The 22,392-nt window shown below is 42.6% G+C and overlaps 2 protein-coding genes and 1 non-coding gene across 4 annotated transcripts in view; 2 read left to right on the top strand and 1 right to left on the bottom strand.

Moving 5' to 3' along the window:
• The window catches only part of rnasel4 (ribonuclease like 4), a 68,134-nt gene that overhangs the window by 33,487 nt on the left and 12,255 nt on the right, over positions 1–22,392 (top strand). Inside the window, exon 2 of one of the 2 annotated variants that reach the window (XR_014890703.1) lies at positions 185–353. The exons of the other annotated variant lie outside the window; for it this stretch is intronic. The gene's annotated coding sequence lies outside the window, so the exon portion shown is untranslated. Of the gene's footprint in view, positions 1–184; positions 354–22,392 lie in introns of those variants that run through there. 2 annotated transcript variants of the gene reach the window in all.
• Positions 7,979–10,315, bottom strand: LOC146547869 (uncharacterized). Its single transcript, XM_085263772.1, has 2 exons — positions 9,190–10,315; positions 7,979–9,054 (listed from the first exon to the last, which is right to left on the bottom strand). The coding sequence occupies exons 1-2, from the start codon at positions 10,313–10,315 to the stop codon at positions 7,979–7,981; spliced, it is 2,202 nt and encodes a 733-aa protein (XP_085119898.1).
• On the top strand, positions 20,607–20,725 carry LOC146547868 (5S ribosomal RNA). The gene has a single exon (XR_014890973.1). It is a non-coding gene; the product is annotated as a 5S ribosomal RNA (ribosomal RNA).

The following is a 22,392-nucleotide window of genomic DNA, read 5'->3' as shown; positions in this document are numbered from 1 at the left end:
TGGCCACACCTGAAGACCATCACACAGCTGATCAAGCCTTGTCGGAGGAGCTACTTAAGAATGCGGTGGCGCTCTCTCTGATGCTGGATCATTGCGTGACTTCACGTTAGTCTCTCGGCCAGTCAGTACGGATAGTCTGCCGCATTGTATGTGTCTTACGGCTGCCTGTTTGTTATCTCCCCAGGAGAAGCGTGGAGACGAGAGGGCAGCGAGCACGGGGTGCTCAGACACTGAGGAGCGGAGACAAGGAACACTAGCAGTGGGAAGAGGACATTTCACGGGAGTCGGGAACGCACTGCGGATTTATTGTTATTTTCCATTCACTGTAAATAAACGCACTGCTTGCATTCAGAGCTCCGTGCCTGGCTCCTCCTTCCTCACATCCCCACGGTTGACGCTGGCCAACCGTGACAAATAGCTGTTCTTAGATTCATTATTAGTTCAACATTGACAAATAGTAGTTGACTAATATCAGGAGCCAAAAAGAAAACAAAAAACAAACTAAATAAATATTTCAGACGCTGAAAATATATTATTACGGTCGTTTAAATTTGCTGTCAGCAAGTTAGGTCTAATACATGTAGTCAATCTAATGAATCAATATTACATGTAAAAAGTACAGAACTGAAAATAAAACTAAAATATAACGGTAAATGAACTGGTTCTTGTATAAAACCTTTCTACTCTCTACAACTTGCCTCATTCATGCACTCACTTTTTTCTATGCTTTTTCTCTGTAAGTGCTTTCTATCTAACATTAATACGCATTCATCCTCCCGATGGATGCATCGGAGAGCAACTTGGGGTTAGCATCTTGCCCAAGGATATTTGGCATGCAGGCTGGAGCAGGCGGGGATTGAACCAGCAACTTTCTGATTAGTAGGTTTCCTGCTCTACCTGAGCTACAGACACCCCAATTTGTGGTGTTCTGGAAACAACACGTTCTCATCCCAACAGGTAACGATGCTATGTGACAAATCATCGGTATGTGTAAATGTGTTTTTTGTTCTAATCATGAATCGCTTTGTAAAACAAGACCTGATAGGGTTAAGGTTAAAGTTATGGTTAGAGTTAATGTTAGGGATAGGGCTGGAATGGACGGCTGGAGCCTCTCCTCCAAGTGTGTGTTACTGCCGCCATCAGCATTCTGTTGTATGCTTTTCTCTGTAAGCGCTTCGAGCCTGTACTTTTTTGCTTTAGCTGAGTAATGAAGTTGAATCAGTACTTTAACTTTCACTGGAACAATAGTATTTTTACTTCTACTTAAGAATGTCTGATCTTTTGCCAACTCTGGCTGTCTCTCAGTCTTGGAATACCCACTTGTTGTCCAGCGGTGTCCTGGGAATATGGGAACTAGACAGACTGGGGAAACAATGGGAGGAGACACAAAGATGGAATCACTTTTACCATCTTTGATGTATTTGCTGGTCGTCTTATTTCTTCTATTTTGCAAGCACAGTGTTGCAATCATTGTCTTTGTGGTACAATGACACAGGTAGAATGCAGGTGTTTTCATGTAACACGATGCCAGAAAGATGAGTAATGTGTTTTGAAGAGAAGATAAAACATCATGTTTGAACAAAGATAAGCAGCAGACACGTCTGTGTGTGAGTTATTCAGGTTCAGTAAGAAGGTAATATGTCTGCAGAATTTGTAATTCTTATGAAGATATTGCTTGTACAATAAATAAAATCCCTTTAACTTCTTCTTCTGGAGAGTGTCTTTATATATTTAGTCATTTATTTAGCCTTTATTTAGTAGTAACGCTAGTCGGGGATATATATCAGAGTTTACTTTCAGATATGAGCATTGTGTTTTCTGTGGATGAATGAATTAATTATTTATTTATGTATTTTTTGAAAGACTGGCTCATGTAAAATCTCTGAAAGTATGACACAGCTCTCCTGTTACACTTTATGGACTCCTGAGCTTCACCATGAGGGCCTGTCTTTATTCACTGAAATCCACTTTTATAATGAATTCACAGTAATCACTGACACCTTCAGAGCATTACATTCATTAAAGACGTCTTCTACACCTACTCTTCCAGACGACCGACACATACTTCAACCACTGCAGGTTAACCAGCCACTCATCAGTAAAGCAAAAACTAAATGTAAATGTCCTCATGTGGAAAAGACTGAAACACAACTCCCACATATCACTAATGTAACAGATCCATTTAGGGAGAGTGAGAACACTAGGCTGGATGTGTTTTAATGCAGGAACATTCATCATGTCTTGAGTTCAACAAATCATTTACATTGAATATGTGAGCTGGATGGTTACACGATACAATGTGATTGTCAACAATAACTGCAATGAACGCTGGTTTGAGGGCGGAGTCAAGGAGGCCATTTACGTGAAAAGGGAAAGACCCTCTCTGAATCAAGGAGGGGGCCTAAGGGTACATCTGTCACCATCTTACAATACGAAGCTGTAAAAAAGTAATTATAAAAAAGCATTTTTGTAGCTGAATGTTACTGGATAGCTGTTTCATCTGTAACACATCAAAATAACCTGCTAAGGTTTAATAGGCTATAAGGAACACACTCACTTCCTGAGCCCTGGGCAATAAGAGACGTTTTGTGTTTTATAATTTATTGATATGTTTGATCCTTTCTGACCTGCGTTAATGAAGCAGTCATTAGAGCACCATGTCCGCTATAATAGTTCTGTAGTTTGATGCTTGAGTCGTTGCAGACTTGTTGAAACTCCCTCACCCGTCAAAGCAGCGTCTTTGTTATTGGAGTCCAGCAGATGGCAGTGTTTCACTGTCTGACGGCTGTCTGAAGCTTCAGCTGGTTTATCCGTTTGCTATGTTTGCCATGTTACAGTGGGGAGGAAAAACTCCTTTTTAACAGGAATATCTAGACATGAGTGATTACTGCAGTGGGGCACTATCTGTGCTATCTATAAGAAATGTTAGCAACAATAAAACTCTGAGGATCAGGGCTCCATTTCACTCCAGTGTTCAGTGGCATTTTAAAAGAGTGAATACCGACGCTGAATGTCTTTGTAAAGCAAAAGCACTTTGTTAGCCTTTACAGAGCAAAGCTATGGATCAATGTGCAGTGAAGAAAAATCCAGGTGGCCAGTCTGTCCTTTCCTAACCAATCACAGAGCTCCTTACATTGTTGCGCTGGAGAATAACTAAATATAATATAAAGATGATATTGAAAATAATCTTTTGTAGAGTCACTACTTAGTGGGCAGAGGACAGTTATCACTTTGCTGGATGCTTTAAAGTCGCATGTTCTGTATTTGCTGTATGCAGATTAACAGGATATTAACAGATTAACAGCTTTCATTAGACTTCATATGATAATCAGATAAGATAGAACTTTATTAATCCCTTGGGTGGGTTCCTCTGGGAAATTCGGTTTCCAAAAGCACAGCACCGACAGAAGTTACAGTTACAGAATGAATGTTATATATATACATACATACACACACATATATAAATACAGAGACAAATATAAATAAAAATAAAATATACGAAGGGGATAAATAGAATAAATAGGAATAAAAAATAAAAATACAAGTGAATTGCACATTTCAAGTATTGAGGTCTATTTGCACCATTGACTATTAACAAAAGTATTGCACAAAGGTATTGCACAGTGAGGTGAAGAGGCACTACAGCTTAGTTGTTCCCCCCTCCTTTGTCCTCCTGTCTCCCCTCCCTCTCCCCTCCAGAGTGGAGTTAAACAGTCTGATGGCGTGTGGGACAAAGGAGTTTTTAAGTCTGTTAGTTCTTGTCTTGGGGAGAAGCAACCTGTCACTGAACAGACTCTTCTGGTTGTTAATGGCCGTGTGCAGAGCAGCATTGTTCATAATGTCCATCAGTTTCTTTAATGTCCTTTTCTCTGCCACTGTCACCAGAGTGTCCAGCTTCATGCCGACCACAGAGCCAGCCTTCCTGATCAGTTTCTCCAGTCTGGATGAGTCCTTCTTTGCTGTGCTGCTCCCCCAGCACACCACAGCATAGAAAAGTACTCCAGCAACCACTGACTGGTAAAACATCCTCAGGAGCTTCCTGCAGATGTTAAAAGACCTCAGCCTCCTGAGGAAGTACAGTCGGCTTTGGGCTTTTTTATACAGGTGCTCTGTGTTGCATGACCAGTCCAGTTTATTGTCCACCCACAGCCCGAGGTACTTGTACTTGTTGACCACCTCCTCCCCCTCTATCTGAACCGGCAGTGGACCTGCTCTAGACCTCCCGAAGTCCACAACCAGTTCCTTGGTCTTTGAGGTGTTGAGTTGCAGGTGGTTTGTGCAACTCAACACCTCAACAGTGAAGTGTTTCTCTTTCAGTGTTTATTCTTGGACATGGATATGCATATACATGGATTTTATTAAAATATGAAATTATTGTGTAAATAACGCTACATGTTAGATCAAAAGTTAGTAGAATTACAAAGGGTTTGTAGATTGTAAATGCAAAATGAGTTTGATTAGCCTGTAGAAACACAAAAGAGAGTAACAGGAAGTGTGTGTGTGAAATTGAAGCCTGAAAAAGGCCCAACAGAGACTGTACTTCCTGAGAATTCTCAGGAGGAATAACATCACACAGAGACTGCTGGTGTCCTTCTACAGAGCCACCATTGAGAGTGTTCTAACTTACTGCATATGTATTTGGTACACTAGCTGCACAGGGGCTCAGAGGAAAGCACTCCAAGGGATCATTAACACCGCCCAAAAGATCACTGGCTGCCCTCTCCCCACACTGGACGTTCTACACAACGCCCACTGTTTTAAAAAGGCCCAAAACATCATAAAAGACACCTCACATCCTGGCCACTCCCTGTTCGAACTGTTGCCCTCAGGCAGACGGTACAGGGCAATCAGAGCAAGGACTAATAGACTCAAACACAGTTGTTATCCAACTGCAATAACACATCTGAATACTACAAAAAAAATGTCCATCACGCCACTCTTGTGTTAATCTATGCACGGTCTGAAGCATGTGTGTGGGAATGTATGTGAATGTTTTACTGTTACATCTTATTAGTATTTTAAGTATTCTATCTATTTTATTTATTGAATTTTATTGTTTTATTTATATTTTGATATTGCTAGGGATGATGCAATGATCGGGGACCATTCTTCATTTCGTTGTTCTCGTGACAATGACAATAAAGTTTCTGATTCTGATTCTGAACTCATGATGGTGTTTAGAGATGTCCACCAGAGCACAACAAAGAGTCTCTTGCAGATTAAACCCAGGCGATAAGGTCCATACCAAGTACTCCTAATGACGCCAACAGTTTGCAAAATCGCTGAGAGGCCCTTTTGGATCCACCAGAGCCATTGCAAAAAAGTGGAAGTGAGTGACAGCATAACCTAAAAGACACCACCACCCCGACTCTTTGGTGATCTACAGGTGAAGGGAGGGCTGATTGGGTATATCCCGCCTTCTACTTCTCACCTGTAGTCTACTCACCAGAGAAATCGGTGTGTCTGGTCATCATGAAGATTATTCTGTTTACCACCTTGGCCCTGCTGCTTACAGCATGGACTCTGATGCACTTAATGGATCAAGAAGCCAACTTGTATAGAAGGACATGGACATATGACAATTCACACCTGGTCGAAGTGACACAGGACCACATCCATCCCTGGATGAACAACGCCTGATACAGATATATATGCTCACACATGCCTACTACAACGCAGCATGCTATATTATATGGCAAACCTATGAATATGACTCAAGTGACATGCGCAGCAAGCTTTGCCAATCTAGATTATCAATATTCAGGAATTGTCCTAACCACAGCGACCCCCTGACTATGGGACTATTATTTTGGGCTGTTTTTAAATGCATCGACCACCATCAACAAAGAGCAACTTCTCCTCACACTTGTCCAGCTGTCAAACTCTGAAAGAGTTACAGTTTCACCACTGAGCACTTTGAATGGTTATTCTTTTATTTAAAAGCACTTATTCTAGCTGCATCATCAATACGACAAAAACTGTGACTTCAACAAAAATGTATCTAAAAATATTTAGGGGGAAATGTTCCTACACCCCTCATGTAAACGTTACACCTCCAAAAGGGAGAAATAATCAGAATAAGGCGTAATCATTGTCCTGATAATAATGACCATGAAAATGAAACTAGGCCTACCTTTAGTTCAGCACACTCAGTGTTGCATAAAGACATGCGAACATGCCATCATCCATTCTGGAGCCTACTTTTAAAAAGAGCGAGCTGTTTATTCTGGCTGAGAAGCAAACAGAACCAACCATGAAAACCTAAACTGGGAAAACACTCGGAAACCTTGAACACTGGGAATATGGAGACACAGGGGGTAGGTGAACAGACACTCTGACAAAGGACAGAGGAAAACAGAGACAATATATATAAGACAAGAAGTAACACAGACACCCTTTTCGGTGACAAAAAAGAGAAAATATCCAGTGAAAGGCAGTTCTCTTGGAAAAACTGCCTTATTGATGTCAACGGTCAGAGAAAAATGTCTGATAGGAAGGCAACCGTAGCTCATACAACCATTTGTTGCAACCAAAGAATGCAGAAGAGCGTTTTGGTCAGCTAAGAACAGGAAATTGAAGCTACAGTTCTCAAAATTTGACATGAGAAGATTGGATAAATGTTGCCTGGTCTGATGAGTCTTGATTTCTGCTCTGACATGCAGATGGTCGGGTCAGAATTTGGCATAAATAGCATGAAAGGATGGATCCATGCTGCCTTATGTCAGCTGTGCAGACTAGTGGTGGTGGTGTCACTGTGGGGGGGAGGGGCGGTATTTTTTTGCTGAAACGTTACATAGTGAGTGTGTGTGTGTGTGTGTGTGTGTGTGTGTGAGAGAGAGAGAGAGAGAGAACAACTTGAAACAAACTGCAGCAATAAGGGCAAACTAGTGCACAGTTATGTTTACGTGAGCGTTATTTTGTATGCATTTGTACAGTTCCATAACTGTGAGAATACATTGATAGCATTTAACTCTAGTAACAGGCATTTGTACCAGTAAGCATGAAAAAGTAGGGAAAAGAACTAGTATGTAAGCACTGACTAGTACTGTAAAGTATATGTGTATATAGGTCAATCGTGGCTCAAGAGTTCGCAGTTCATCCTGTAATTGGAAGGTTGCCAGATTGAGCCCCGCCTCCGACAGTCTCGGTCGTTGTGTCCCGGGGCAAGACACTTCACCCGTTGCCTACTGGTGGTGGTCAGAGGGCCCGGTGGCGCCAGTGTCCGGCAGCCTCGCCTCTGTCAGTGCGCCCCAGGGCAGCTGTGGCTACAATGTAGCTGCCATCACCAGTGTGTGAATGTGTGAATGACTGAATGTAGTGTAAAGCTCTTTGGGGTCCTTGGGGACTAAGTAAAGCGCTGTACAAGTACAGGCCATTTACTGTGCATGTGTTTATGCTCAAGTGTATGAATAAATTAGTCAGTTTGAAACAGTTGCAATTTAAACAGTAGAAGAGTGGCACTATATTTATATATTTATAAAGAATTTCAAACAACAATTAATTGATGCTCAAAGCAGGTTTATTTAATTAATATCCAGATTTCCAATTAGTTCCGAATTCATTCAGCAGCAAATCACATCACCAGTCACTTCAAGGCTGTATGTATTATTGTAAGGTAGACCCTACAATAATACATACAGAGAACCCAACAATCATATGACCCCCTATGAGCAAGCACTTTGGCGACAGTGGGAAGGAAAAACTCCCTTTTTACAGGAAGAAACCTCCGGCAGAACCAGGCTCAGGTCGGGGCGGCCATCTGCTGCGACCGGTTGGGGTGAGAGACTGAAGACGTTTGTTGTAGGTCTGATTGAAGGACTGATGTGATGGTAAGTTGTCTGCTGCTCCGCTTTGAATATTGAGAGATTAGTTGATGGATTTCAAGCCAAATTGTGCCCAAGTTTAAGACCACATTCATTGCTTTTTTTTGTTGATGTTATTGTTTTGGGCTTTTTTTCCACAAGAATTTCTAGCTCCCCTAGAATTCTGGCCACCCAAACGATGATTGCTGCTGAGAGAGCACAAGGTTTTGTCCCCCTGTACTATTCATGTCAGTGCAGGGGGTTCTCCTTGAGAGGCCAGGGTGGAAAAAGGGATGCTTCAGAACCTCCGAGGGTGTTATGCGCTGATTTGCATCCAAGGCCAACATTTCTTTGATTAGCCTTACAAATAATGTTTGGCCATTTTCCGGTCCTCGCCTAACTTTCAGCAGTTTTTCGAGGTCATCGAGACACTTAAGTTTTATATATCGAGTTTCCTTGGATCGATAATGTGTCTCGTATTGAAATTGTTCTTGGGTCTTAAATGTCCAGCGCTGTTTGTTGTAGTTATCCTCGATGAAGTAGCAGTCAGTGTACAGGCCAGACTCTAGGAGATGATCTGGTAGCTGACCCTGGGTTTCAATTATGAATTTTAAAACATCATAATCGTCTTCCCCAGGATAGAGAGGCACCCCTGTAGCAAGCTCCACAGCTACCAGCCCCAGAGACCACATGTCGATTGCTTTGTCGTATGGAATGCCAAGCATAACCTCAGGTGCACAATAACCAGTTGTCCCCACACAGTCACCAGGAATCACTGCAGAAGCAGGACATGCGAGGCCAAAGTCTATGAGTTTGACTTTGACGGGAGACTCACTGCGGTTCACAACCATGATGTTTCCAGGTTTGAGGTCAGCATGCACTATTCCCACAGAACCCAGGTGGAACAGAGCATTTGCGAGCTGATGCAAAATTGGCCTGAGTTCTCTCATTGGGAGACCTCGGTTATTCCGGTCCCCAATGTAGTCCCACAGGCTTTGGTCGAGCAATTCGAAATTCAAGCAAATGCGCTGTCCATCGAGGAAATAGTCGTTCCATTCCACAATGTTGCACCTGTCTGGATCCAAGCGTCGTAGCTGCTCCAGGATGAAAATTTCCAGTTTTGCCTGGAGCAGAATTTCAGGGTCGCTCTTGTTGACTTTAATAGCAACGGTTTTGTTGTTTTTTGTATCGCGACATCTGGTTACCAAACCAAAGCCTCCTTCTCCAAGGAAAGCCTCTACCACGTGGTGATCTCCTAAAATGGCCCCTTCCGTTATTTGAAGATCATCTTCAGAGGCAGATGGGTTGGCTGAGGTGTTGATGTCTCCTTTTTGAGGAAATTCAACTGAGTTTTGGAAACTGCAGCTGAATTTTTGCAATCTATGACTTTTCCAGCTTGAAGGCTGCTGAGAGAGCACAAGGAGTTCTCCCCCTGTACTATTCATGTCAGTGCAGGGGGTTCTCCTTGAGAGGCCAGGGTTGAAAAAGGGATGCTTCAGAACCTCCGAGGGTGTTATGCGCTGATTTGCATCCAAGGCCAACATTTCTTTGATTAGCCTTACAAATAATGTTTGGCCATTTTCCGGTCCTCGCCTAACTTTCAGCAGTTGTTCGAGGTCATCGAGACACTTAAGTTTTATCGATCGAGTTTCCTTGGATCGATAATCTGTCTCGTATTGAAATTGTTCTGGGGTCTTAAATGTCCAGCGCTGTTCCTTGTGGTTATCCTCGATGAAATAGCTGTCAGTGTACAAGCCAGACTCTAGGAGATGATCTGGTAGCTGACCCTGGGTTTCAATTATGAATTTCAAAACGTCATAATCGTCTTCCCCAGGATAGAGAGGCACCCCTGTAGCAAGCTCCACAGCTACCAGCCCTAGAGACCACATGTCAATTGCTTCATCATATGGAGTGCCAAGCATAATCTCAGGTGCACAATAACCAATTGTCCCCACACAGTCACCAGGAATCACTGCAGAGGTGTTACATGCGATGCCAAAGTCTATAAGTTTGACTCTGACTTGAGACTCACTGCGGTTCACAACCATGATGTTGACAGGTTTGAGGTCAGCATGCACTATTCCCACAGAACCCAGGTGGAATAGAGCATTTGCGAGCTGATTCAAAATTGGCCTGATTTCTCTCATTGGGAGACCTTGGTTATTCCGGTCCCCTATGTAGTCTGACAGGCTTTGGTCGAGGAGTTCAAAATTCAGGCAAATGCGCTCTCCATCGAGGAAATAGCCGTTCCATTCGACGATGTTGCACCTGTCTGGATCCAAGCGTCGTAGCTGCTCCAGGATGAAAATTTCCAGTTTTGCCTGGAGCAGAATTTCAGGGTCGCTCTTGTTGACTTTAACAGCAACAGTTTTGTTGTTTTTTGTATCGCGACATCTGGTTACAACACCAAAGCTTCCTTCTCCAAGGAAAGCCTCCACCATGTGGTGATCTCCCAAAATGGTCCCTTTAGATATTCCAAGCTCATCTGAGCCGAAGGATGGGTTGGCTGACATGGTGTAAAGCATCCCTTTTTCAACCCTGGCCTCTCAAGGAGAACCCCCTGTACTATTCATGTCAGTGCAGGGGGTTCTCCTTGAGAGGCCAGGGTTGAAAAAGGGATGCTTCAGAACCTCCGAGGGTGTTATGCGCTGATTTGCATCCAAGGCCAACATTTCTTTGATTAGCCTTACAAATAATGTTTGGCCATTTTCCGGTCCTCGCCTAACTTTCAGCAGTTGTTCGAGGTCATCGAGACACTTAAGTTTTATCGATCGAGTTTCCTTGGATCGATAATCTGTCTCGTATTGAAATTGTTCTGGGGTCTTAAATGTCCAGCGCTGTTCCTTGTGGTTATCCTCGATGAAATAGCTGTCAGTGTACAAGCCAGACTCTAGGAGATGATCTGGTAGCTGACCCTGGGTTTCAATTATGAATTTCAAAACGTCATAATCGTCTTCCCCAGGATAGAGAGGCACCCCTGTAGCAAGCTCCACAGCTACCAGCCCTAGAGACCACATGTCAATTGCTTCATCATATGGAGTGCCAAGCATAATCTCAGGTGCACAATAACCAATTGTCCCCACACAGTCACCAGGAATCACTGCAGAGGTGTTACATGCGATGCCAAAGTCTATAAGTTTGACTCTGACTTGAGACTCACTGCGGTTCACAACCATGATGTTGACAGGTTTGAGGTCAGCATGCACTATTCCCACAGAACCCAGGTGGAATAGAGCATTTGCGAGCTGATTCAAAATTGGCCTGATTTCTCTCATTGGGAGACCTTGGTTATTCCGGTCCCCTATGTAGTCTGACAGGCTTTGGTCGAGGAGTTCAAAATTCAGGCAAATGCGCTCTCCATCGAGGAAATAGCCGTTCCATTCGACGATGTTGCACCTGTCTGGATCCAAGCGTCGTAGCTGCTCCAGGATGAAAATTTCCAGTTTTGCCTGGAGCAGAATTTCAGGGTCGCTCTTGTTGACTTTAACAGCAACAGTTTTGTTGTTTTTTGTATCGCGACATCTGGTTACAACACCAAAGCTTCCTTCTCCAAGGAAAGCCTCCACCATGTGGTGATCTCCCAAAATGGTCCCTTTAGATATTCCAAGCTCATCTGAGCCGAAGGATGGGTTGGCTGACATGGTGTAAAGTTTGCGCTGTGAATTGGTGAGAAACAAAACTGAACTTGTTTTGGTTTCTCTCGTAAATTGCTCTCAAATCTTCTCAAAAGGGTTTTAGTTGCTGCAGGTCAACGTCCGTTAAGCATAAAGTAACAGGTGAGCGCTCCTATTTATAGGTTTTCGGATCAAAGCAAAGTTATGACGTCAGAAAGGATCAAAGCAAAGTTACCACGTCACAAGCGATCGAAGCGATTCTAATATGTGCGCATGCGCACATATGAGAAGCGATGGAAGCGATTCTAATATGTGCGCATGCGCACACGTGCTTGCTTGTGTAATATTGTTCACAGTAAACTTGACCCTAATCAATTTAATATCAGTCAATCAAAGAAAATGTTAGTTTTGGAAAATTTTAAAATGACATAACTGACAGTTAAAACATTTTTTGTTCATGTATTTGTATTTGTATTGTCTTCGGGATTTTTTTTTGCATACCATGTCAAGCTTTTAGTCATGTCGTAGATTTCGGAGCAAACAAGAAATTGAATTGGATTTTAATATTGCAGTGCTTGGATTTCGGATTTGGTGCTTAAAACTTCTTGAAACTGTAACCGTATTTCATTCACCACAAAGAACTATCTGATTGAATAGTTTTCTTATCAGATAGAGAAATAAAACGAGTCGCAAAGTCTAAAAGCAACATTTGTCTGCCTGGGCTGTACCTCTGCACGTTAGTCTGTTTCAGTGTGTGACCCCCCACCCCCTCCCTGATCAGTCGGGGGTGAGTGCGCTAATGTGCCTGGAGGCCGTTTTAATGAGTGTTTGCTGGAAAACGAAAAATACAAGAAGGATTTGTACGTTTTCACAACGGGGGAGTTGCGTAAGTACTAGTAAATAATTTTCTCGAGTGTGTACGTTACACATGTTATTTGTTTAAAATTGGTATTATTATTTTGCTAGCTAGCAAACTCGCGGGATAAAGGATTGAAGTGCACTCAGTGCGATACAATACGGTGGCGCTATTCTAACAGTTAGTTATTGCAGGGTAACTTGTAGAATATGCTGTGAATTGAACCAAGATTACACAGCAGTAGCAGTAATACGAGTTACTTCCCTCAAGTGAAAGCGTTAAACGTTAGCCCGATGCTTAACTAGCCAACGTCAGGCTTTCTGATTGAAGGCTAAAAGCGACGTTGTCACCAAGTAAACAGAATATTGATGATATTTTTGTGTATCGCTGCAGCCTTTTCAAGTATTAACCTGGTGTCTTTGGGAACAGCTTAGGGGGAAATGACGGTAATATGACTGAACCATATGGGAAGAAAGAATAGGCACTTTTTGTGCTAGCGAAGTTTCCTCGCTTTCATTCAAAATCTGTTTATCATTAAACAATTGAAACATGATGGCTTCGAGCTGACATTGAGGCCTGTGGGGCACTATCAGCCACTGAGACAGTAGACAAGTGACTATTTCACACTTTAAGGCTGCCTGTTTATTTAAGGGAGATGAACAGTACATTCTAACTGTACATAATAATATCAATGATGATAGATTAAATAAATGGGTTTTTGAAAGACGCTTGTGCATTTTTAAAGTCTAAAGTGTTGAATTGATCTGAGTATGTCATGTGTTCAAAGCCTCTCCCAGTCAGTGCTGTTCTCTATGCCTGTCTTACTCTACATGATGTTATTAGCACAAACACTTTAAAGGTGATAATTAGGTCTACAACAATAACACAGACTGCAATGTAGTTAAGCGTCTTACAGTTAGTTTTGAATGAATGAACTTAAAAAACAACACAAGCAAAGATCTGTCTCCTCCTGTTTTTTGTGTCACATAAGAAAGAAGCATCAATATCTGATGAGAAGACTTATTCATTTGGCCTTTCACATGGTCTTACTCAGGTGATGCGAAGTGAAATATGCATCCTTTTTATGGTAATGTGCTGGAAAATGTTGAAAATGGACATTAAACGTGCTTACAAAGTGCTTGAATTTGATCCTGAAAGGTGTATGAAGCCAGAAAAAGTCACACTTGGAGTAAAAACCTCTCATAGCAAGTTAATCATATTCAATTGATTTGATGCTTTCAGCACAAAATTTAGCCACACAGTCAGGACAGCGTCTGATTTACCTTCATCGGTAAACGTGTTTATGCAGTACATAGTAACAGTGTGGCTGAGTCCTCTGGTTCAAATCAGTTCCAGTACATTTGGAGATGTAAGTCTTAACCTTTCACATGCATCGGGAAGGAAAAAACATTTGATCTTCACAGTACTGCCGAAGTGCAGCGATACATTGTGAAGTGCACATTTGCATTTGTCATACAGTACCGAGCAAAAGTCTTGAACCACCCCCTTATTTTTTCGTGTTTTGCCAGGTCAGTCTGTGTTAACGGTGTTATTAACTGCATTCTTCAACTAAAGAAGTGAGAACAAATGATGTGGGCTTTTGTTTTTTTGCAATAGGCTGCAAGTAAATGTGTACAGATACAATTTAAAATTGGTTCTTTGTTAAGTTTTCTGGTCCTTTCCGTGACTTAGGTGTCTGTTTATGTTTGAATGTTTCAGAGATTAGTGTGAAGGGTCTTAACAGACAAAAAGTGGTCAAATACAAGCCCTGGATTAAAAATCAGAAACACTTTAAAAAGCCTGGAGAGCTATTCCTTAATACCACTTTAAAGATTACAGGGAAGTCCGGATCCCTGGAAGCAAATGAGGGATGGCTCAAGACTTTTGCACAGTGCTGTACATGTCATGTTCCCTGTTTTATAGCTCAGCTCAAACTGACACGTTCTCACTAACTGCTTCTCATTTTCTCCACAGTAAACTTTGACTACTTCCAGATACTGCGGGCCATCGGGAAAGGAAGCTTTGGAAAGGTAATGCAGCCTCCATTTTTCACGCGACTTGTATATTGTTTGCCCTTAATTACCCACCACGGTCGTCATCTCTAAAGAATCAGTGCAAGCGAAGCGAAATGTGCTGGGATTACACTTTAGTTCTCGTGTGCTGCTGTTATTTAATAACAGTTATAAATGCAGCTGATGTAATTATTTCTATAAAGTCAGTTAGAGGAGAGCCGATTTCTATTTCATCTCACTCAATCTAGGTGGGAATTTTGACCCCACGTCTCAATTTAATTACACAGCAGCAAAATTCTGCGGCTCTATTTGTCATCCCGCTCAACGGTTGGGCTGAAGGCAGGAGGAGAACTTAGTGTGTGTGTGATACACAGTTGGGGCTGCAGAGATTGGAATAGTTTACCTTCATTTTAAATATCACTGCCCTGTGCACATTGTCGGCTTTAAAATTCAAACTTAAAGAGTTTGTAAGTAAACTGGCTGAGATGAGACAGACGATGCACCGGGTCCTCGTCTGAGTGCTGGCTTTCAGTTGTGCTGTTTCTCTTGCCCAGCCATGCACACACAGACACTGTGCTACACTTACACAGTGAGACAGATGCTCACAGAGACGTCCAGATACATTTTGTCCTTGCTGGAGGTCATCTTGTGTTTTTTGGCCCACTGTGGCCTCACACCGAGCTCCTGCTGTTTTTTGAACACTTTAACAGCACCAGTCTTTAGCTTCCTGTTGAACACACTTAAGTGGGGGAGGTGTTATTATTAGTGGTAAATGATTTGTGTATTTGTTGGATGCACCTCAGAGCAACAGGAAACATGACACGATACGCTCCAGTAACCTGCAGTCTTTACAGTGAGGACACACAAACATTAACCCTCTGCTCCTTACAGAAACTCTAAATCCTGTAAGTTTCTTGACTGCCACTTGGAAAGTTGAAACTTCAGCTCCCTCCACAGATTTTCTACATTACTGATGTCTGGAGACTGACTAGACCACTCCGTGATCTTATAGCACTTCTCCATTAGTACATACTCAGATCAGCTTGCTGTGACTCATTTTCCATTACAATCAAGTACCACCTAATGTGCGTGGGGTCATTACAGCAAAGCGGCCCGATGTCCATGTTGTCATTTATGAGCAACACGAATGCCACAACAAAGGAAGACGTCGCAGCGATGATGTATCTGTGGCTTTTTGTCACACTTGGAAACCACGGTGTTGTGCAGCTATTTGCCTTGTTGCAGGGTTTTAAAAAAACTGCAGTTTTGATTTTAGTGAAAGACAAAAGCCAATCCGTGGCCTGCAGTCTGACGATGTCACATTTCCTGACTGCTTGGAACCCCGACTAAGTCGTCCTGTAGCCCACATCATAATGTTTCCATCTCTCTGCTTGACTGCGGGGATGCTATTTTTTGCATCACACTCCTATTTCAAAAGGTCAGTTAAAGCCACATAATTTCGTTTCATCTCCCCACAGCACTTTCTCCAAAGTCTTCCCTGAATCATTTAGATGTTCACTGGCACTTGAGATGGGCCTATACATGTTTCTCCTTGAACAGGTAGCTACCCTATGTTAGCCTAGCTTTCTATCACTGATGCTCTGTATGTATGCTGCTGCCTCTCGTCTCGTGTTACTTAAAAAATTAATCCCACAGCTTCAATAACCGTATCTAAAAATCTCTCATTGAAAGTTACGGTTGAAGGTTTGGAAACATTTTGGGGTAGCCAGTGTTAAATAGAGACAGTGCCACATTCTTTATCTAGTCATTGTAATGAAAGAAGCACATTAAAAACTATATGAGAGTTTGCTTTTAACAAGCATGTAATGACTCTACTTAAAAACTGAAAGTAGCATTTTGTGGATGTTTTCCCTGCTGCCCGATCCCATCAGTCTCTTAAAGCATCATTTTTTATGCGCCCTGGTGTGACAGAGGTTTCATGGCGCTACAGGTTACCTGAGCACATCAGGTATATTACGGTTGAAAACGAGTGCCCGGCCTTCCAGTGGGTGTTCGACCCCTCGTGCACAGCTCAGGAGTCTAAACGACCCAGCAGTTATGGACATGTGTGTTTTTGGTGTGCTGTCCCTCCTTCTCCCTGCTTGCAGGTGTGTGTGTGTGTGTGTGTGTGTGTGTGTGTGGATGCCGGCGTTTCTGAGAGCACCTGTTTACAGGCACCTTCAGGCCTGGTGGGTGTGGCCCTGCCAGGTGGTTGGCCACACCTGAAGACCATCACACAGCTGATCAAGCCTTGTCGGAGGAGCTACTTAAGAATGCGGTGGCGCTCTCTCTGACGCTGGATCATTGCGTGACTTCACGTTAGTCTCTCGGCCAGTCAGTACGGATAGTCTGCCGCATTGTATGTGTCTTACGGCTGCCTGTTTGTTATCTCCCCAGGAGAAGCGTGGAGACGAGAGGGCAGCGAGCACGGGGTGCTCAGACACTGAGGAGCGGAGACAAGGAACACTAGCAGTGGGAAGAGGACATTTCACGGGAGTCGGGAACGCACTGCGGATTTATTGTTATTTTCCATTCACTGTAAATAAACGCACTGCTTGCATTCAGAGCTCCGTGCCTGGCTCCTCCTTCCTCACATCCCCACGGTTGACGCTGGCCAACCGTGACAAATACCTTTTCTTAGATTCATTATTAGTTCAACATTGACAAATAGTAGTTGACTAATATCAGGAGCCAAAAAGAAAACAAAAAACAAACTAAATAAATATTTCAGACGCTGAAAATAAATTATTACGGTTGTTTAAATTTGCTGTCAGCAAGTTAGGTCTAATACATGTAGTCAATCTAATGAATCAATATTACATGTAAAAAGTACAGAACTGAAAATAAAACTAAAATATAACGGTAAATGAACTGGTTCTTGTATAAAACCTTTCTACTCTCTACAACTTGCCTCATTCATGCACTCACTTTTTTCTATGCTTTTTCTCTGTAAGTGCTTTCTATCTAACATTAATACGCATTCATCCTCCCGATGGCTGCATCGGAGAGCAACTTGGGGTTAGCATCTTGCCCAAGGATATTTGGCATGCAGGCTGGAGCAGAGGGGCATTGAACCAGCAACTTTCTGATTAGTAAGTTTCCTGCTCTACCTGAGCTACAGACACCCCAATTTGTGGTGTTTTGGAAACAACCAGTGGCGTGTCCAGCGGGGTGGCCTGGGGGGGCACAGGCCACCCCCCCAACCAGACTGGCCACCCCGAAGCTAAAACAATAAAATTCAATGAAATATCAAATGTATGATTATGTTTTCACAGTGAAGCTCTGATATCCGAGTGTGAGTGAATGCAGCATCGGCTTCTGCATTATGAGCATCATGTTAGCAAAGGTAGGAGAGCCAAGCACAAAAGACGGCACCGCAGAAAACAATGTTTTGGCGAAAGATTAACAGGTTAACATAGCTGGACTGGCCATCGGGCATACCGGGCATTTGCCCGGTGGGCTGATGACTTTTTCTTTTTGTAACGGCATGAACAATGAGACGTGGTGGATTGGCCAGATGCTGGCCGATGTGTAAAAATAACTTCTTCTCTCATTCTCTCCCCCTCCCTCTCCTGTTTCTACTTCAATCATGAAACTGATCAATGATCAGCTGATCGGCTTTTCTCTCTTGTTTGTTTATCGCCCACTTTGCGCCAGAAACAGGAAACCAGCGGATGTCGCGCTAAACAACAGCAGCACATTTACGCTTGATCAGCTGTTGTTAGAATTTATTTAATATTAATTTCTAGTATCAGCTGATGTTTGCTGGAGCCACAGCTGTAAAGCTGCTGGTCATGATGTCGGTTTGTATATCTGGTGAGAGGGAATCATGAAGATGAAACCAGGAGATGTCCTTACTGAATCATCAGAGCTGAACAGTGATGGAGAAACAGGTTTACCTTTTAGGTGACATGAATGAGTTGAAGGGAAGTTATGAACTGTTTCTGAGAGACAAATAACACCAGCATCCTTTTCTAAGTAGCTGACAGCTGGTAACTGTGCAGGGGCGGGTCTAGGAAAGTTTTGCCAGGGGGGCCAGGTAGGGCTTTAATAGGGAAAGGGGGGCACAAAGAAATACTTTTCTTTCTTATTCTCATTTCAAATATTTAGCTTTTATTAAATAATTATCTGAATCTTGCGAACAAAGTTTTTATCTGACGTAAAATGTATAGAAATCATACATATACCAAAAAGACAGTGTACATCACTGTCACAACAGCGTTTGTTTTCATTCAAAGGCTTTATGGCTTTAATACCTGGTGGGCTGGTCTGTAGTGAAAATGCCCAATTTTTCGTCCCAGTCCAGCCCTGCAGGTTCATACTGGCAGTGTCACCATGCCAGCTGACTGTATTTCATCATCAGCCAGTGTTGTTCTTTATACATCAATATTACCAAAGTTTACCATAAGGCAGCATAGAAAGTATTTACTTGCTTTCAGGTGTTATTCAAATGTTAGTCTTTTCAGTTGTTTCCACACTTTTTTCCTGTTTCAAAATCAAACACCAGTTTGTGAGAAGATTATCTTCTTTTTTTAATAGGCATTGGTTTTGCATTGGCATTGGCTAATTTGCCAATTGTATGTTAAAATGTTCGTATTTTAATATTAAAAAATGTTTTTGCCCAAAACATATGTGCACTACATGTCAGTAAAAATACTATGCAAATATTGATGTCCTTGACTGCTGAATAAACACTGACTGATTGTATCTCTTGTACTTTATCAACGCAGTATCTAAAAACTTTGCACCGTAGTGGTTAAAATCTCATTCTAATAAGAGTTAAAAGCGCATTCGGTTATTAGGTTTATAGGGTTATTGAATTATGGTTAACGGTTGGTAGAATTTTTTTTTAACATTATCTGCCAATTACATCTGCCACCCTTCTCCAAATCTGTGCCCCTACCTGGCCCCCCCAACAAAAATTTTCTAGACACGCCACTGGAAACAACACGTTCTCATCCCAACAGGTAACGATGCTATGTGACAAATCATCAGTATGTGTAAATGTGTTTTTTGTTCTAATCATGAATCGCTTTGTAAAACAAGACCTGATAGGGTTAAGGTTAAAGTTACGGTTAGAGTTAATGTTAGGGATAGGGCTGGAATGGACGGCTGGAGCCTCTCCTCCAAGTGTGTGTTACTGCCGCGAACAGCATTCTGTTGTATTCTGTTGTATGCTTTTCTCTGTAAGCGCTTCGAGCCTCTACTTTTTTGCTTTAACTGAGTAATGAAGTTGAATCAGTACTTTAACTTTCACTGGAACAATAGTATTTTTACTTCTACTTAAGAATGTCTGATCTTTTGCCAACTCTGGCTGTCTCTCAGTCTTGGAATACCCACTTGTTGTCCAGCGGTGTCCTGGGAATATGGGAACTAGACAGACTGGGGAAACAATGGGAGGAGACACAAAGATGGAATCACTTTTACCATCTTTTATGTATTTGCTGGTCGTTGTGGGCGGGTGGGTGTATGGGGGCGCAGGGTGCCGCCGGTGCGTCGAGCCACCTGGGGGGGCTCTTCAACTGGTGAGGGAGGTTGTCACATCTTGCAGGAGCTTTCCTCTCTTCAGGAACTCTCTGCAGGAGGGGGAGATACAGGAGAGGTGGAGGAAGATCTCAGCCTGGGCGTCTATTGTCTTATGTAGTCTGGAAGATGAGTGGATGGTGGGGTGGGTGCAGTTTTCTCTGTGGTGGGGTTGGGTGGACTGTCCCGGGCTCTGTGCGGCTGGGCAGCGCTGCTGCACTGGGCCCCGGCCCGGATGGGCCTGGGCCCCCTTTCCCTGGCGGGTCGCGGAGTATGGGGGTGCCTACTGGGGTCAGCGGGGGAGCTGGCCCCAGGGAGGGGTCACTTGCCCCTCCCTTCCTTCCCTCCCCATCTCCAGCTGCCTCCCTCTTCCCGCTCCACCACAACCACCCACACATGCAGGGACTTGGAGTAGGGGTGTGTCACTAGGGTGCAGAGGAGGCATCCCCCCCTCTGTCCCCTTCTGGCTGCCTCTGCCTCAATTTTATCTCACAACTTAGACATTCACATTACTCACACTCTCATTACACATACATATAGGATCTTGGGGGTGGGCACGCTGCACGGAATCCAAGTTACCATCAGGGTGTACACCTCACCCCTGGCGTCGTTGCCCACCTCTCAATTTTAAATACACGTAGACATTGAGGGCTAGCAGGAGGGACCATGCACTTACCTGCTGCTCTCTGGCAGGTAGCTCCATGCCATCCTGGGTTTTAAATGCACCTTAGAACACATCGGGCGTGTTCAGGGTGGTATCACAGCATGTTTAAAAAGGCTGTTTCTGTGCTCTTCTCTCGCTTACGGCCATACCACCCTGAACACGCCCGATCTCGTCTGATCTCGGAAGCTAAGCAGGGTCGGGCCTGGTCAGTACTTGGATGGGAGACCGCCTGGGAATACCAGGTGCTGTAAGCTTTTGCACTTCCACACACAAAGTGCAGAGAGCGCTGCTGCTCATGTTTATGCTCACAGGCATGAAAAGTTAGATTTCTGGGTAATAAAATCTTTTTTCTATCTTTTTAACATGAGAATATTATATTTCCATCTTGTCTTAAACAGTAATCAGATTAATGATGAGATAAAAGTAGAACAAGGAAAGAATAGGCCATGTATCTCACGTTTAAAAAAATTTATGTTTTCTGAAAAATCTCACACAGATAAACATTTACAGGAAATTACTTTTCCTTCAAAACAAACATCAAAGAGTCTGTGGTTTTCTTTATTGATTGTACTTGAGTAGAAGCTATAATGGAAAATTTCTATTATTCTCATTCAAAGTGTTTAAGTTCTTAAAAGCATATGCTTAGTTCTGACACTATAATAGACTGTTCAGTGGAAGTTTCTAAACTAGATGAACTTATTTCAGCCCCAGTAGTTGAAGAAGACAACTCCCTATTGCATGAATAATATACCACTGAAATTTATAAAACAGCTTTCAAAAACAAGTTTGAATTTATTTTGGATTTTCTCAAATGCACACAGTGCCAAAAGCATACACACAGTCAAATCTTTTCATGTGAGGTGCTGAAGGTTCTGCACCTCATAACTCAACAAGCCCTATTAACTTCTCATTAGTGATCATGGCCGACTACAAGTGTTAGTTTCTCTTCGCAGCGTAAAAAGGATCAGCTTGAAAGCACTTGTTGGATTGACCAATATTTAGAACAACTGAAAGTCCAAGGAACTCACTGTAAACCATTTTAAGCCATTTTTATACACTTACAGATTCGGTTCAAATAATCGTTTGTAATTACAAGTTGTTTGGATATGTTACCACTTGGCCAAGGACTGGAAGAAGACCAAAGAGTCCCCCTTAGATCAGTGGGAATTTGTTATTACTGTGAACTGAGGATCCCAACCCCTTCTGGAAAGACAGCTTTCTGGGCAGACTAGACTATGACTGAGCTATATGTCCACAATGACAACAGTATGTTTGGCGTATCAAAGGTGATCCTTTGAAAACTGAGAACACTGTACCAGATGTTAAGCCTGGTGGTGGTAGGATCATGCTCCGGGGCTGATTTGCCGGATGGAATAATGAAGGAGGAGGACTAGTAAAGTGAGTTTACAATCAACCATTGAAACTGATCATCAGAAATAGAAAACTTCTATATTCAGTGCTACTCCAAATCCTCAACCTCGACTTATTAGTAAAAGAAAACAAATTTCATAATATAATATGTTCTGATGACATTCAGTTGCATCTGATTTACACATCAGAGGCTTGGTCAAGTAAATGAACATGAAATATACAGAATAAAAAACTGCATGAGAAAATATTCAATACATGACTTTCCGTGAAGCCGTGCTGTCACAACCATCAGATGACACTGCATCACAGAATTTTCGCTAACCACTTTCTTCTTTTCATGACCACAACTCAGCACCTTATGAGTGTTTGCAGCTTGGTAATGCACCGTGTGCCAAAACTGTGAACAACTGAATCTGTTCTGAGAGCAGAAGAAACTTCTATGAATGCAATAACTCTAGATGTTATCACACTAACTACATATGTTATAATGCAATCTTTGTGTAATTTAAGGTTATAAATGGCAGTTTTTGGTTACTTTTGAGTTTACCTT

The sequence above is a fragment of the Mchenga conophoros genome, linkage group LG23 (assembly GCF_057382185.1).
Source record: "Mchenga conophoros isolate Kocher_MC1m ecotype Shallow Benthic linkage group LG23, M_conophoros_male_GT1.1, whole genome shotgun sequence".
NCBI classification, from domain to species: Eukaryota; Metazoa; Chordata; class Actinopteri; order Cichliformes; family Cichlidae; genus Mchenga; species Mchenga conophoros.
This window is presented reverse-complemented; position numbering and strand designations above follow the sequence as displayed.